The sequence below is a fragment of the Sinohyriopsis cumingii genome, chromosome 18 (assembly GCF_028554795.1).
Source record: "Sinohyriopsis cumingii isolate HCF-2022 chromosome 18, ASM2855479v2, whole genome shotgun sequence".
In the NCBI taxonomy this organism is placed as follows: domain Eukaryota; kingdom Metazoa; phylum Mollusca; class Bivalvia; order Unionida; family Unionidae; genus Sinohyriopsis; species Sinohyriopsis cumingii.
The window spans coordinates 85,968,704-85,987,141 of NC_142978.1; the positions used below are offsets into that span (position 1 = coordinate 85,968,704).

General features: G+C 33.8%; 1 protein-coding gene and 1 long non-coding RNA gene across 2 annotated transcripts in view; both read right to left on the minus strand.

Moving 5' to 3' along the window:
- The window catches only part of LOC149777214 (uncharacterized), a 54,182-nt gene that overhangs the window by 18,094 nt on the left and 17,650 nt on the right, over positions 1 to 18,438 (minus strand). The window contains exons 4-11 of the mRNA XM_089941385.1: positions 17,976 to 18,204; positions 14,665 to 15,041; positions 13,564 to 13,819; positions 12,710 to 13,068; positions 11,084 to 12,289; positions 8,227 to 8,470; positions 2,856 to 2,970; positions 696 to 745 (exon numbers count right to left, since the gene is read on the minus strand). Of these exons, the coding sequence (XP_089797511.1) occupies positions 696 to 745; positions 2,856 to 2,970; positions 8,227 to 8,470; positions 11,084 to 12,289; positions 12,710 to 13,068; positions 13,564 to 13,819; positions 14,665 to 15,041; positions 17,976 to 18,204 (2,836 nt within the window). The remainder of the gene's footprint in view (positions 1 to 695; positions 746 to 2,855; positions 2,971 to 8,226; positions 8,471 to 11,083; positions 12,290 to 12,709; positions 13,069 to 13,563; positions 13,820 to 14,664; positions 15,042 to 17,975; positions 18,205 to 18,438) is intronic.
- On the minus strand, positions 4,026 to 7,745 carry LOC149777215 (uncharacterized). Its single transcript, XR_016416166.1, has 3 exons — positions 7,657 to 7,745; positions 6,630 to 6,740; positions 4,026 to 4,913 (listed from the first exon to the last, which is right to left on the minus strand). It is a non-coding gene; the product is annotated as an uncharacterized LOC149777215 (long non-coding RNA).

Below are 18,438 nucleotides of genomic sequence, written 5' to 3' on the forward strand. Positions count from 1 at the left end.
ACACAAAAAGCAGACGGCTATATGGCTCATCCATTTCTAGGTTTCTGTTTGTTTTGTCACTGTTTTGTATTTGCCTCTGAAAAGGACGCATTTAGAGTCGAAAACTCTTAGGCTAGTTAGAAACTAGTTTAGCACTGTTCATGTCAGCTTATTGCATTTATTTTAATCAATCCCTGACACATGCAAAGGACAGTTATTCTCCATGTGATATATTGTTGCTGTTGTGGGGTTTAACGCCATGTTTCAGCACACGATAGGCTATACATGGCGGCCAGTATTAATGGTGGAGGAAGAACCCGGGAAAACACCGGAAAAAAACACCGACCCACGAGAAGCTACTGGCAAGCTTTCTCATATACCCACACTGACTGAATCTGAGACTCGAACCGACGCAGATAGAGGTGAGATGGCAGTGATCTTAACGGAGAGCACATTAGACCACTCGGCCACTAGGGGCCCCCTTATGATATACTAATACGATATAAGTAAACTGATCAAAACCTGCAAATTATAGATACGGTCAATATTCTTCCAATATTTCATAATCGAACAAGCACGGAATAAAGGTGACTAAATTGAGATGAAAGGAAGGCCTTAAAGACAAAACATACATAATTTAATTCTAAAGTAGAAATTCAACCGTCAGTGTATATTGCTTAGATTTTGATTCTGTGACATTTATTTCAGTTCCTTACCACTTTCTTTGCAGATGAGATTGACTTCTCCTGGCTCTGGGCATTTACCACTGTATGAAGAAAGACCGCATATTATTCAAACTATATTATACGATATATCCGCATATTATTAGGTGTGTGTGTGTGTGTGTGTGTGTGTGTGTGTGCATAACTTGTAAGCTATTTTCATACTTTATCTGACACAGTACTAATGTAGTGATGTACAAAATAAGACCAGTGTAGTATTCTGATACAAGAATAATGTAATGATACACGAAATAAGAACATGGGAGTATTGTTGTGCAAATGTATAGTTCAGTAAAGGTATTCCATGACTCCGTTTTGCAAAGATATCCTATATTATCATTTCTCAAAGGTTCTATTTTGTAATGTTGTCCCATGATTCCGTTGATAGCAAAATATTTTGACTCAGATTTAATCGTAAATTTTGTACTCATTATTATGTATATCTATATTTTTCTTTGATTTTATCTAATTTGTTATAATTGTTATTCTCAACTGTAAACCGTACAGATATCTTTAGTTAAAGTTTGCGTATGTAACCTGAGTATCTCAAGAGCGTAGTATTACATAGGATCTATTAATAGATGCTGACGTATGTGTTGACAATTAATAATAATAATTTATAAGGAACTTTACATTCATTTAGGACTTCAATATACCTTTGTAAGGATTAGTTTGGATTCACTTCATCATACTCTAAGTTCCTCTCACGTATTTCGTTTATAACTTTGATAATTGAATTGTTTGTTACATGTTACAAATAAGATGTTTTTGTTTCGTTCTGTTGCTTAGTTTATGACCATAGAATCATAACATCATCAATCGAAAACTGATAAGAGGGGTTAAACAGAAAGATATATAATCATTTAGGAAGTGTAATGTAACTTTCATTAGACATCCAGATGGAGTATGTGTATACTTCATCAGTATTTCCGATGACATAGGCACATAAATGGAATATATACGTTCTTCATCAAATATACTGATAATAAAGAAGCCCAGATGAAGTAAATACATTATTCGTCTGTTGTATTAACAGTATAGACATCCAGATGGAGTGTGAACATTCTTCATCTATTTTACTAATAACAGAGATACCCTGATGGAGTACACGTTTTTATTCTATTTTACTGATAATATAGACACCCTGATGGAGTACACGTTTTTATTCTATTTTACTGATAATATAGACATCCTGATGGAGTATACATGTTTTTATTCTATTTTACTAATAATAGAGACACACTGATGGAGTATACATGTTTTTATTCTATTTTACTAATAATAGAGACACCCTGATGGAGCATACATGTTTTTATTCTATTTTACTAATAATACAGACACACTGATGGAGTATACATGTTTTTATTCTATTTTACTAATAATAGAGACACCCTGATGGACACCCTGATGGAGCATATATGTTTTTATTCTGTTTTACTAATAATAGAGACACCCTGATGGAGTATACATGTTTTTATTCTATTTTACTAATAACAGAGACACCCTGATGGAGTATACATGTTTTTATTCTATTTTACTAATAACAGAGACACCCTGATGGAGTATAAATGTTTTTATTCTATTTTACTAATAATAGAGACACCCTGATGGAGTACACGTTTTTGTTCTATTTTACTAATAACAAAGATATTTGGAAAGGCATTATTGTCCACCTTTGTTATAACTGAAACTAATAGAAACAGAAATTGTGGTAACATTGACATTTGTTGTAGGCATTAAACATAAAAAACAATGCTATTCAGCTGTTGCCTTATTTCAATATTCAAATGGTTATTATGCATTACACATGAAAACAATGCTATTCAGCTGTTGCCTTATTTCAATATTCAAATGGTTATTAGGCATTAAACATGAAAACAATGCTATTCAGCTGTTGCCTTATTTCAATATTCAAATGGTTATTAGGCATTACACACAAAAACAATGCTATTTAGCTGTTGCATTATTTCAATATTCAAATGGTTATTATGCATTAAACATGAAAACAGTGCTATTCAGCTGTTGCATTATTTCAATATTCAAATGGCTATTAGGCATTAAACATGAAAACAATGCTATTCAGCTGTTGCATTATTTCGATGTTCAAATGGTTATTAGGCATCAAACATGAAAACATTTCTATTCAGTTGTTACCTTATTTCGATGTTCTGATGGATATTATATATGCTATTGATCAGTATCATCGTCGTATTGACTTTCAGTGGGAGGAAGGAAACAATGGCCATCTCTCTGAAATTGGAAGGAGCTACTGAAATAATTAATACCAAAAGAAGTTTTCCAAAATCTCCCTTTCTCGATTAACTTTTTGGTTGAAATACTTTTCAATTTTTTTTTAGTAGAAAACGTGTTTCTTGGCCTTCTTAAATGCATGTGCAGACCGCTCAGGTGGCCTAATGGTTAGAGCGTCTGCCTCGAGTGCGAGAGGTCGAGGGTTCGAACCTAGGTCGATTCATACCAAAGACTTATAAAAATGGTACTAACAGCTGCCTCGCTAGGCGTTCATCATTAAGAGGTTAGTGTTAGAACTGGTCAGTCTGGTATTATGATAATGTGACTGGATGGGACATGATGCTACATGTCTGCGGCATGATGCCCCAGTGCTAGACATCACTATAAACTGCCACATTGCAGACATCGTAACAATATCACTGAAAAATTGTTAAACAACTTTAAAAATCCAACTCACACACACACACACACACACACACAAAGACATGTCCTTCTTTTGCACGTAACGATATGTTTGCTTTTGTGAATACATTTAATCAATTAAACAACAATAGAACCTCTCTTAACTAAATTATAAGACCTATACATATCCTGTTATGATAGCTGATTAAAGAATATAACACTGGACATGACCCAAATCACATCGATTTATCAGAGTGATGAACTGAAGCAGGTAAGCCATTCAACCCGTGCATTGAAGTGAAACAAAATATTTGTACCTACCGACTACTTCGGGTCAATATGTCGGACGTTTCTAAGTTGTGTTATAAGGCAATAAACTTTAACAAAGATGTGAAACCCTTTTGAAAGCATTAGGAGGATACATTAAATGCGACCACACGCGTTCTAGAATGTATACTTCAGATAAGTTCATTTGCAATTTACATCGATTCAAACTATATTTCAGTAGATTATAACAAATGTCTGACTGCACATAATAAATCTTCACCTTTTGTCGTAAATATAAAACTCTTAATATTTTTATATTGTACACAAGGAAATTTATTGAAATTACCCCAGTATAAATAAAATTATACATTATTTTACAAATTGATTCTTATGGGTCATGTTGAAATCAATAGAACTGATGGTGATGGTTCATGTTGAACATGAAAGTTGTTAGATCTTCAAAGAAGCCAAAAGGAAAGTTAATTTAAATGGATAACTAAATCCGCATAAATCCGTTCATAATCCTCTTGATATTGCTGACCTTTTACGGCCATGAAAAGAAGTTCAATATGGAATTCAAATACGTTTCGACACGGGTAAATCTCACAAATCTCATTCTAAACACTGCAGTCAACTCTGTAACCTAAGTACCATGACTCATCTGACAGGTTCAGATGGCGTGTATGAGAACTTTTACAATGACAAAGTGAGGATTATCATTGTGATTTAGTTGAAAGTGAAAAGTGTCAAATTTGTAAGTTCTTAGCTCACATTAAAGTATTTGGATCAATGAGAACTATGAGTTCGCAATGAAAGCTTATGGGATAAACCTTGCATAGAACCCTAAAGCTCTAAGAACTACCCTTCATATATTGACACGATAATTTTTAGTCTGGTTCTAGCTGGATCAAATATATATCCAACATACAATCTATATATATTATTATAATTTAATGGACAAATGTTAGTGGGAACTTTTCATTAATTTACTGACGGAATAACTGACTGACACTCTGACAGGCAGGGAGACATAGACAAACAGGTACTTAGATAGATAGATAGATAGATGGATGGACAGACAGACAGACAGGTGGGTGGGTAGACATATAAATAGATAGATAGGTGGGTGGGAAGGTCGGTGAGTGGATAGAAAGATAGATAGATAGATAGATCTGTATTCGGCCGTTTTGCAGAGCGCATGTCCAAGGGCAGTGGTCCAGCCAACTCCACATACCGGGTACCATTTGTTCTCGTACATGATTCTAAGGCTGCCATTAATGTTTGTAATGCTGACTGTGATATCCAAAACAATATAATCGATTCATCAAAGGCAACAAAGTTACATCAACAATACGAACAAATGAAGAATATAAAGATAACACGGGTCTTGTAGTAAATGAGCATGCATTATAATTCTAAAGATATATTATGGAAGCATTTACGTAATGTGTGGCTTTTGTATTATTTTAAAAAAATACCAAGTACATGATGTACGTGATAGTATTCAGAGATAGAAAATATTTCAACCTAAAAGTTCGAAGCCATCCTTATTTTTTGTCTTTACAAAGATAATTTAAGGTAAAGGACATGAATTATTAAATAGCCTTTTTAAAATCCAGTCTAATTCCATCCGTAACATATTTATTTCCTATATTTCCTAACAAACGAGAAGCTTTGGAGTGATTTCTGAAGATGCCATCATTAATTAAGTGATTCTTAAAAGAATGATCCAAGAGAATAGGTATTACTAAAAATCACGACAAACGTTTAATTCCAGTACATAAAGACAGTTTTAATCAGAGACGATGAAATTAAAATGAGTATGTGATGTGCAGTCTGTGTTACAAGTCAAGGATGACATATCGCTCTATCTTTTCAATAATAGAATGTGATGTGCAGTCTGTGTTACAAGTCAAGGATGACATATCGCTATTTCTTTTCAATCACATAATGTGATGCGCAGTCTGTGTTACAAGTCCATGTCAAGGATGGCATATCGCTATATCTTTTCAATAATAGAATGTGACGTGCAGTCTGTGTTACAAGTCCATGTCAAGGATGACATATCGCTCTATCTTTTCAATAATAGAATATGATGTGCAGTCTATGTTACAACTCTAGGATGACATATCGCTATATCTTTTCAATAATAGAATGTGATGTGCAGTCTGTGTTACAAGTCAAGGATGACATATCGCTATATCTTTTCAATAAAAGGAGATAAAACTGAGAATCACGTGCAAGTAAACATTTATGTGCCAGCACGAGCGGTAAGAATATATTTTGCAATTAATCCATGGTTACGATCGTATAATAACAAGGACTAAACGACCCCTCAACCGACTTTGATATCCGTCAATCAAGTATCGCTTAAAGATTTAAATGGACAGCTAACCAGTTTCACTGCCAGCAACATGTGGTTCTTTACATACTCAGGTTGCAGAAAAAGAACCAGCCCGACCTAGCGTAACAAGTCGAAAGACTTTTCAATATAACATATCCAATATGCATTATTGTATCCACAACGAAACATAGAGATCTTAAAGATGTTATAATTGAAAATGAGAGGAATTTACCCGTATTACAAACTTATCTACCCTTATCACAAACAAGTCACATCACAGACCAGAACCTGAGTTTGATATCTATTTATGGACGAAGGAAAGCGCCATTTAAAAAACCGAAGCAAAGAATGAAATGTCCAAACGAGCGAGATTTCAAGGGTGACCAATGCACCATAACGTGTTGAGAATACAAAAGTAGCGATTTCAGTGAGCATTATGCAAAGCGGGGGGAGCGTCATGTCCATAGAATGTAAATAATCTGACAGTATACGCGTTACCTACTTGGATCGTGTTGGTGCAAGATAAGATTTAACAACTCTTTTGTATGACCTGAGGGACAAAGCATGAGGCATATTCTACATTCCCAGATCTCGGGCTTCATGTCATAAGGCAAATTATATTAAATTCTCACAAGCAAAAATTAGGCATTAAACTAAAGGTTTACCACAAAAATCTTCGTCCGTCTTGTCCTGACAATCGTGTATCCCATTACATCTTCGGTTTGCCGCAATACATCTATTATAATCGCACTGGAACTGTGCGTCCGAGCAAATAGCTGATAAATGAAGAATTTCCATAAAACCTATTAGTATATTATTACTTTCCAATCTGTATAACAGTTCAGCATAAACGTTAGAGTAATATGTTGCAAAGAACTGCATACTGAAATAGTATGTTGCAAATAATTGCATCTTGAAATTATATTTTGCAAAGTATTGCATATAAAAAGAATGTGTTAAAAAAGTATTGCATATTGAAATAATATATTACAAAGTATTCCATGGCAAAAAATATTTTCCAAGTATTGCATATTTAAATAATATATTGCAAAGTATTGCAATATATTACAACGTACTGCATGCTGAAATAATATTTTGCAAAGTATTGCATATTGAAATAATATATTACAAGGTATTGCATGCTGAAATACTATTTTGCAAAGTATTGCATATTGAAGTAATATATTACAAGTTATTGCATGCTGAAAAAATATTTTTGGAAAATATTGCATCTTGAAATAATATATTACAAAGTAATGCATGCAGAAATAGTATTTTGCAAAGTGTTGCATATTGAAATAGTATATTACAAAGTATTCCATGCCGAAAAAATATTTTGCAAAGTATTGCATATTGAAATAATATATTACAAGGTATTGCATGCTGAAATAATATTTTGCAAAGTGTTTCATATTGCAATATTATATTGCAATGTGTTGCCTATAAGTTTTATTATGAATCCATTCCACTGCTTGTGTAAAAGTCATTTAGATGGAAACAGATAAACAAATTAATATGAAAACATAAATGATATCGCCCTCTACCTTCATCGGTTTTTGTTGCAGTTGATAAACAATAACTCAAATGGATTAGTAAGATTTCAATATAACAATTCAAATGCTTCCAATGGTTTGACAAATGTAGCATACAGTTTGCTTGGGAAATTTAATATGTTCGTAAATAAGTTATTACCGCAGTTTGCTTCATCTACACCCCCTGCACAGTCTTCTATGGAATCACAGAACCATTCGTCAGCTACACATGTTCCTTCATTGCAAGCACTTTGCCTTGCTGAGCAATCTGAAACTGATACAATCGAAGTACACCTAATCGATACCAAAACTCGAACCAGATTATATATTGGTAGTATAAATAATCAATACTATAAAAAAAATCTGTACTCTCGGCATCTGATACATTTCAAGCATATAGAAACGATGCTAAGACCTCTGCACATTACTAAAGTATTGATTTTCAAGGTAACATCCTGGAAAAGAAAATTTGTCAATCTGACCTTTAATTGAGAACACACAGAAACAACAATACTGAAAATATATTTTTTGTTTTAAAATATAAAATGTTAACCTTTACGGTTAATTCAGTTGTATACAAAATCACCAGAATGATTACATGCTCTAAGAATTACGTTCCTGATCATAAACAGGAAATGAATGGACCGTAACGTTTTCTTTTTGATTCATCATAAAAAATAACTATTCAGACATATAATTCAAAATTATTAAAACAAAAACAAATGCTTACTTTTAACAGGTGGTGTTTCTATCGTGTATTTAGCCATAAACCCGCGTTCTGATCCGTCCTCATCTGCTGTGAAGTGGATTAGAAGTTTTCTCTCTATCGTGTATATTTCAAATGGTTCTAGAAGTCCACAGTAACGACCTAGTAAGTTGGAGTCCTGAATAGTATTTTTATATACAGTAACACTGTCCTTGCTACAGTTATCACTTTTCTCTAGTTCAAAGGCTTCAAACTGCACCGATATCCTCTGCAAATAAGACCAACAAAATACACCGTTATCCTCTCCAGAATCATAAAACACAACGTACCTATATTTTCTGCATATAACATCAAACAGCATTTACCTATATGTTTTGCAAATAGCACGAAATAAAATTTACCTATATCTTTTGCACAATAACATCGAACAAAATTAACCTATATTTCTGCAAATATTATAAAAATAGATTTACCCATATCGTCTGCAAATAGCATGAAAAAGCAAATTTTACCTATATCTTCTGCAAAATGACGCAATGTTGTGAATTTGATATATCAAAGCAATAATATGTTTCTGTTCGTTATGCACACAAAATACTGTGTGCAATCTTCGTATGCATTATCTAGTACTGGTGACAATTAACACAGATATAAAGAACACATAACGGGATTCTCGGGCAGAAATTGTCACTTATTTTTGCAATTACAATGCGACAGCAAACATGTAATTTCCAAAGACAATGAGTACAGTTTTGGCAACCATTATTTCCATTGGTGCTTGATCCGATGGCAGTGGATGGCAAGATTAACGGTTTTTACATAATTAAACATTTTAATGATTCAAACTGTTCGAACATAGCTACGCACTTTAATGACCCTAACTGATTGAAAATAGCTACGCTCTTTAATGATCCTAACTAATTGAAAATAGCTACGCTCTTTAATGATCCTAACTGATTGAAAATAGTTACACTCTTTAATGATCCTAACTGATTAAAAATAGCTACGCACTTTAATGATCCTAACTGATTGAAAATAGCTACGCACTTTGATGATCCTAACTGATTGAAAATAGCTACGCTCTTTAATGATCCTAACTGATTGAAAATAGTTACGCTCTTTAATGATCCTAACTGATTAAAAATAGCTACGCACTTTAATGATCCTAACTGATTAAAAATAGCTACGCAGTTTGATGATCCTAACTGATTGAAAATAGCTACGCTCTTTAATGATCCTGACTGATTGAAAATAGCTACGCTCTTTAATGATCCTGACTGATTAAAAATAGCTACGCTCTTTAATGATCCTAACTGATTGTAAATAGCTACGCACTTTGATGATCCTAACTGATTAAAAATAGGTACGCTCTTTAATGATCCTAACTGATTCAAAATAGCTACGCTCTTTAATGATCCTAACTGATTGAAAATAGCTACGCACTTTGATGATCCTAACTGATTAAAAATAGCTACGCTCTTTAATGATCCTGACTGATTGAAAATAGCTACGCTCTTTAATGATCCTGACTGATTAAAAATAGCTACGCACTTTAATGATCCTGACTGATTGAAAATAGCTACGCTCTTTAATGATCCTAACTGATTGAAAATAGCTACGCACTTTGATGATCCTAACTGATTAAAAATAACTACGCTCTTTAATGATCCTGACTGATTGAAAATAGCTACGCGCTTTAACGATCCTGACTGATTGAAAATAGTTACGCTCTTTAATGATCCTGACTGATTGAAAATAGCTACGCTCTTTAATGATCCTGACTGATTGAAAATAGCTACGCTCTTTAATGATCCTGACTGATTGAAAATAGCTACGCTCTTTGATGATCCTGACTGATTCAACATACTATACACTTTAATGACTCTACTTGTATCGTTAACACTTTGAAAGACCACAAACATACTGTTTAACTATGTCCGTTTAAATATTACCTAACAGTATTTCTTATAATTAAAAACAGAGGATTTCTTAGTTCTGAAAAATTACAAATAAAACCAGATTAATCGCAAAAGTTCAAATCGGATATATTAAAGTACAGCTATTCAGTCAAAAAGTCGCAAAAAGTTAAAGACCCCCACCCCCACCCCCCGTTCTAGTTTTACGATGTTAAATATTATGTATACAAGTGATCTGGAAAAGAAAAAAAAGTTTGAAGTCGATATTATTTGGGTATTAAATGATTTGCAGTCGACATCAGTAGGGTATCTAGTCATTTGAAGTCTACATCGTTTGGTATCTAGTCATTTGAAGTCAACATCTGTTGGGTGTCTAGTCATGTGAAGTCTACATCATCTGGGTATTAAATCATTTGCAGTCAACATCAGTAGGGTATCTAGTCATTTGAAGTTTACATCATTTGGGTATCTAGTCATTTGAAGTCGACCTCTGTTTGGTATCTAGTCATTTGAAGTCTACATAATTTGGGTATCTAGTCATTTGAAGTCTACATAATTTGGGTATCTAGTCATTTGAAGTCTACATCATTTGGGTATCTAGTCATTTGAAGTCGACCTCTGTTGGGTATCTAGTCATATGAGGTCGACATCACTTGGGTATCTAGTCATGTAAAGTCATCATCAGTTGTGTATCTAGTCAAGTGAGGTCGATATCACTCGGGTATCTAGTCATTTGTCTGTCATATATAAATACATACATACATATATATATATATATATATATATATATATATATATATATATATATATATATATATATATATATATATATATGTGTGTGTGTGTGTGCGTGATATAATCGCATTGATGATTCTGAGTGAAAATAAAGTATTAAATACTTACCTAAAATTCCTACATAGGAAAAAGTGAAATTTCGTCAAGAAAAATGCTTAAAACGCACTTACATTTCCAGTTAGGCCTAATATGATCCATGTACAGTTCACTGAGTGTGGGTATTTCTTGTTACTTTGCAATCCTGGAGAATCAATAATTCCAGAAGAATTCCTGATGTTCATACCATCACCACTACAGGCTTGGGGCAATCCAAAACCAAGACTTGGCGTTGTTAGTTGTGTGTCAGATATACCAATTGTTGTCTGTGTTGAATTTGTGACTGTTGTTGTTGTATGTTTATAAGTATCAGTAGAACTCTTGTTATTTGGAGTTACGGCTTCAGTAGAACCATGGTTTTTTGGAGTTACGGCTTCAGTACAACCCTGGTTATTTGGAGTTACGGCTTCAGTAGAACCCTGGTTATTTGGAGCTACGGCTTCAGTAGAACCCTGGTTATTTGGAGTTACGGCTTCAGTAGAACCCTGGTTATTTGGAGTTACGGCTTCATTAGAACCTTGGTTATTTGGAGTTACGGCTTTAGTATAGCTCTGATCATCTGGAGTTACAAATTCAGTAGAACTTTGGGTTTTAGGAGTTACAGCTTCGACAGAAATCTGATTATTTCGAATTACATATTCGGTAGAAGCTTGGTTATTTGGAGTAACAGCTCCAGTAGACCGTTGGTCATTTGTAGTTACAGCCTCAGTATAACTCTGGTTACTGGGATTTACAGCATCAGTAGAATTATGCTTATTTGGATTTACATCAGTTGATGCCCATACAAATTCTTTTGTTGTCGCGTGTCTTGTCTCTTCCCCTGTTATACTTGTACTTCCTGAAAACGGCACACTAGTATTTATTTTATTGGAATTGTTTAACAGATTTGGTGTTATGCTTGATTCAGATGGAATAAACTTCTCAGCTGAAAATATTATTTTTGTTGTCATAATTTGTTTAACTTTCACAGAAGTCTGACCACTTAGTATTGTAGAATCTGGTTGACTAGATGATTCTGTTTTTGGAACGCGTGTTGTTGAATTAATAGAGTCCTCCACATATATGGTACATTGAAATCCGGAGTTTGGCATAAATAAATCAGAAACAAATTTCACAAAAATATTGTTCGTGGAAGACATTACAGAAAATGGCAGATTCGTACCACAAAATGTGCCAACCAATGGCGAAGAGTCAGAATCTCCGTTATATACAGATAAATGGTCCCACAAACACTGTCCATGATACTCCAAATCAAAATGTACAAATTCTATGGAAAAAACCTGAAAGATATGATGCCATGATACACTTGTCTGACAGTAAGAATCAATAACAGAGGCAAGCTTCTGGAAAATAAAACGTCAAATAATGCAAAAATAAGTTTAGATGCAGGGACATAATACACGAAGCTGTATTGGTGCTTGTTTTGGAAAAGATTATCCAAAACCTAAATGGAAGCACTTCAGTATACAGTTTGGCAACAAATATTACTTAGAAAATAATAATAACTAAATGTAACTGGTTAACTTAATAAGATATACGCAAATTGTCCTTTTAGAAATAAAAATACGATTTTAATACAAATTAAGGGTATTAATCCATTAAACGTTCCTTTTTTATCAACGTCAGCAATTTGAATTTCAGAAAATTCTGAAATGTTTAAATTTAATTTTGCTTATTGTACGAGTAAATCTTGTATATACCTTCCCTGCTACGGTTGAAACGTGTAGACCACAGTTGGTGTCTACTGGATAGTTACTTGGAAAATTAGGAGATGTTACTGTGATATTATCTGTGACAAAAACTTCGCCCCTCGAGCAAATATTTATGGACTCGAGTGACGGTGTGATGATTTCATTCGACTGACTGGTTATTGTTGTTGACACATCTGATGGCTCCTTTAAAACTTGTGAAGGATTTGCTGTTGTTGATGGTTCCATTGAGAACTGTGCAGGAGTTGCTGGTGTTAATGGTTCCATTGAGAACTGTGCAGTAGTAGCTGCTATTGTTGGTTTATTTGAGTACGTTTGCGTTAATTCCGATGTTGTTTGTTCATCCAAACCTAGAAATAATAATAATAATAATAATAATAATAATAATAATAATAATTATTATTATTATTATTATTATTATTATTATTATTATTTTCATCGTCATCATCATAATCATTATTATTATTATTATTATTAATGTTGAAACTGAATATATTTGAAATTAGGAATATTTTAATTAAATTGAAGTAAGTAAATTGTTTTGCTTGATTATGGCAAATAAACGAATACTCTGTCACAAACAAACACCTTGACACATTGAATGTTTCAATAGAACTTTGCTGTATTTTTTCAAAGTCATGATGTACATGTGTTGTTACCATATTACATCGGCCACAAGCTGCCTTTAACCAACCAACTCAAAAGCAACAGCTGAGTTTGTGTTCCCAAAGTATTACTTATGAATCTTATGAAAACATGATCACTGGAAATATCAGAAGAGTTGTTGTTTTTGTTTCTTTCCATGATACTGTCGTCCATGTTAAATACACAAATAAACAACGTACCTGAGTATCTCTCACCTGGGGAATTATTAATCAAAGAAACATTCAGTTTAAATCCGCTTCTTGGAATGATGTGATCGGACTGGAAGCGAAAGCTGACCTCTTTTCCGCTAGTCTGAATAGGCGATGGAATATCCGAGCCACAATATTTGCTCTTCAGAGGTGATTCAGTTGAAGGGCCATCATAAATTTCCAAATAATCCCACATGCAATGCTGTTGATACTCAACATCAAACTTCTCGAATTTTATGTTTAATGCCTAGAAATAAATTAAGAATTTCAATGAAAACCCTAATATAGTATACTTACAAAATGATTCGATAAGTCTTGTAACGCAGGCATTGTATCGATCCGAACGTCATGAATTCAGAAACTAAAGTCTGTATTGCCTAGAACATTATGAATTCAGTAACAAAAGCCTCACTCTATCGGTTAGAACATTATGAATTCAATAACATAAGCCTCGCTGTATCGATTAGAACATTATGAATTCAGTAACAAAAGCCTCACTGTATCGATTAGAACATTATGAACCCAGGAACAAAAGCCTCGTTAATACTAAAACCTTTTCCAAGCAGTGTTTCACTTTTTAAGTAATAAATGTTCAAACTGTACAAAATGTGTAAAAGTCAATATATAATGTTCCGAGAAAGCTCTATTGCAACAATAAAAATCAAAAGCGTCAATAGCGAGATGGATTTGTGTTTCTATGTGCAACGATAATAATCAGAGAAAATGGCAAGAAATGTGCAAAACGCATATCATTTTTCAACAGATTATACAAGGCATCGCTGTTTCAGTTTCAATTAATCGAACTTTGAAGGAATTTCAGCAGAGGCTTGAGAAGATTGCGACATTTGATTCAGATTTCTATACAGGATTTGGATAATGAATATTCATTGCCATCACTATTTTTTAATAATATGTAAAAAGTAAATGTATTATAACTATATTTAATCGCCCTTATATTTTCTTGCTTTCTGCTTTAGAAAAAAAGATTAATAGAAACAAATAAGCTAACATATACTAACGAAGTGTCCACTAAATGACAGTACTAAGGATGAAACATATGGAAAGTTTTCTCATAAAAATATTTTTCCTTACAGAAGATTTACTTATTATCGTCAGCCCACATATAATACTTGTTGGATACATTCCCGTGTCCTTATCCTTCGGTGACATTAATGCGATGGATTTGTAGATTGTTAGTTTCTCAACTGAACATATGTCGATTTTTTCAGTTTGAAAACTAGGTACAGGTGTTGAAGACAGTGATGGTGTATTCGTTAGAATTGTTGTAGTACTTCCGAACGCTAAAGCAAACACCACTTTCGAATGGTGTGTTGAAGATGTGGAGGAGCAAAGGGAATGCAAAAATGGAATGACAGAAAGAGATGACAATGTCCCTGTAGTAAGTTTTGGGGTGGCAGTTGAGACCGATGTTGTCGTTCCTGATTCAGTCGTTGGTTTTTCGTCCACTCCTGTAATGCAGAAAGACAGTTTTATTATATTATCAAAATTAAGAAACGCGCCAACTTAAGGTGTTTTTGAAAACGGTGCACCACCCCACCCACAACAAATTAGATTGTAGAAAAATGATGGTACAGCTGTTTGGATATTTTTAAAATTCTCGTGAAACAGTTTTATTTAGGCGTGTTGCTATGGAAATAACCTTTTTACATGCATACTGTTAAGATAGCTGCATTAAGTGACTTCATTTGACTGTGTAGATGTTGTGCATACTAAATTCATGTATCGTGTGTTTCTGCTCTGCCATTGAATGTTAGGAATCATAATGTGGGAAATATATATGAACTCTTTTAATCGTAATTATCAAAAGGATGCTAGGGAATATCACGTTCATTTCATTTTGAGTGATGTGATGAGAATCTTATTGCTGTTGGAAATATAGTCGAAATTACACTACAATTTTGAAATGTGAAATCAAGTTTTAGAACCCATGACATAGCTCAATTAATTCGGATTTGCAGAACAAAGAAAGTACATCTTGAGGAAATTCAAGATGCAAAAATGTAAGTATATTTTCTGCCATTCTTATTACCAGCTGAAGAAGCCATGTTGATGTCTGTCACTTGCACGCTCATTGTACAAACCCCAGCTATTTTATGTCCTATATGGCGTCTATCGCTAGCCGAAATACGAAACATTTTATCAACAAAGTTGACACGGAAAATTGCAAAGTAGCTGGTGTGTGACAGTCCAGACAGCCAGCCGAATAAGAATTATTCGTTGTCTTGCCTTATTAGTTCTGCGGCCCTTACTGTTCTACAAAAGCCTTCAGTTGCATTTATTCCCCACGAATTAAGTACTTTCACTTGTAAAATGGTACGTCTCTGATCGATATGCGATAGCCCTTGCGCTCAGTATCTTTTCCATACTATTTTTATATACTCCAGATAGCACTGTTCATAGTCAGAGCCACTTCATAACGGAAAAGTTACGAACATTTCTCCTAAATAACTGTTTTAATGATCAGAATGGTATTTTCAATAATGCGTCTCTCACGTTTGTTGTGGACATAGCGAATGTCACGTTCATTCACTTGCTTGTTTGAAAGTTTTATTTCTGACTCAGTACACTCATCCACATTGTTCACTTTATCGTCTCTATTTTCAAGTAGACAAAACAGCTGCTTTAGTTCATCCACAAACAAATCTAATAAAACTAAAACCTAAATAGTCGAGCTACTACATGATTGTGCATGATTTGTTTACAAAGTAGTTCCTCATACACTATATTATTTTTAGGCACACGTGTCGTGCACGTACGTGCAATATCAAGGTGTTCAGTATAGTAAAATACTGCACGATTCAGCAAATGTGATGTTAACGGTAAAAAAGGAGTATATAATAGCATTAAATATAAATTGTATATTCAATAGTAACAAAACACGGCACTTAGGAGAATGTGAAATTTATTTTCACACAAGCAATTAATTGTCACGGTTTCTTAAAATACTTGCTCATGCTAATGTTTCACTGTGAACCTGAGAATCAGCAATATACATAAAATATAACTATCCTTTCGCCTCAAACTACCATAATTGTACGTTACACAATTGTACGCTACACTAAACTACGTTGCACAAAACCATGTTACACAATTCTGCATTACAGTGTAGAATATTACCTGAATATGACACATCGATATGTACAATTTCGATTATTGGTATGTTATATCTGTCATCTTAGCAATCTGTTTTATTACGCCATACAGTCAACTCTTGTAAAAAATGTACTGTAAGGGACAACAGTATGAGAAATTTAAGTTGATAATACAAATGATTGCCAATATCTCTTATAGTCACCATAGTTATAACGTTGCCTTGTGCATGAAGTAGTCTCACATATAACGTAGCCTTGAGTATAACGTAACACTGTGTGTACAGTATAATTTATCAGGTCCGAACATGGTCCCGCTTTTGTAATGTAGTTAAATGATTCATCTGAGAAGTGTCTGTCTAGCTATTTATCTAGCTATGAAGTGTCTGTCTAGCTATTTATCTAGTTATGAAGTGGCTGTCTAGCTATTTATCTAGCTGAAAAGTGCTGTCTAGCTATTCATCAAGTTACATGCCTGCACACGTGAAGAAGGCATATCCTTGTAGTTACTCGTCGATCATAGTTGGATTATTTCATCAGTCTGATCATTCGTCTGCCCGTACAACCATCCATTGTTTAAAACACACACACACACACACACACACCCCCCTATATATATATATATATATATATATATATATATATATATATATATATATATATATATATATATATATATATATATATATATATTTGAAACTAAATATTGCTTAGTGTATATCCGCAAAACGTTCACTGGCAACATATGGTAAAAGTGTGGTATATATTGTCTAACACAACATCTATCAAATGGACATATAGCTCAGCTGGTTAAATCGTGTTGCTAAGAATGGGAAGGTCGTAAGGTCGTCCCCCCCTCCTGTAGGCAAATAGTTTTCACCTTTATTTTTTTTAACTCTAAAAGAAAATTTCGATTTTCCATATTGTAACGATATATAGATTTCATATCATACATACATATATATATACACCGTCATGTCTTCACTTCAAGATATTTAAGCAGACAATGTTCATTTATTTATTTAAAGTGTATTTTACTTGAAACATTAGAAAATATATCCATTTATTTTTAAAAAGGCCCAGGATTTGGTTCATAATTGAAATGTTATGTACGAAGTCTGAGTTTGAGTGGCCTATATTCTACATATAGTCCTCATTCATTGAGTATATGTACGGAACATTAGTGCATGTCGGCGTGGCTTAAAAAAGTGGGCATATATGGGTATGACCCCAAAAAGGTCAAAACGGATCTGGCCAATCAGATAGATGCAAATCGTAATGGCATAAGATTACCTTTGATTAAATTGATCTTTGCTTTAAATCCGGTTTTAGCGATAATTTCATCGGATACAAATTTTAAGAACAGATAACGGCCAGTGGAAGCTAATGGACCAGGAAGAGACATTCCGCATAATTTCCCTAGCACCGTCCCTGTGTCGTTGGCGCCATCAAAAATCTGCAGACTGTCCCAGCTGCACAAACTGTTGCCTTCTACGTCAAAATGAAGGAATGATATCTCGAGCTGCAAATTGGTATAAATTAGTCAGACAGCTACACTTTTGGCACTTTACCCCCACAACACCCTCCACCCCACCCCACCCCACATACATACATACATACATACATACATACATACATACATACACACATACTACATGTCTCTGTGGCATGACTCCTCAGTACTAGATATTACTATAAATTGTCACACTGCAGACATCGCAGCGATATGACTGCAAATTTTTAAAGCTACTTTAAA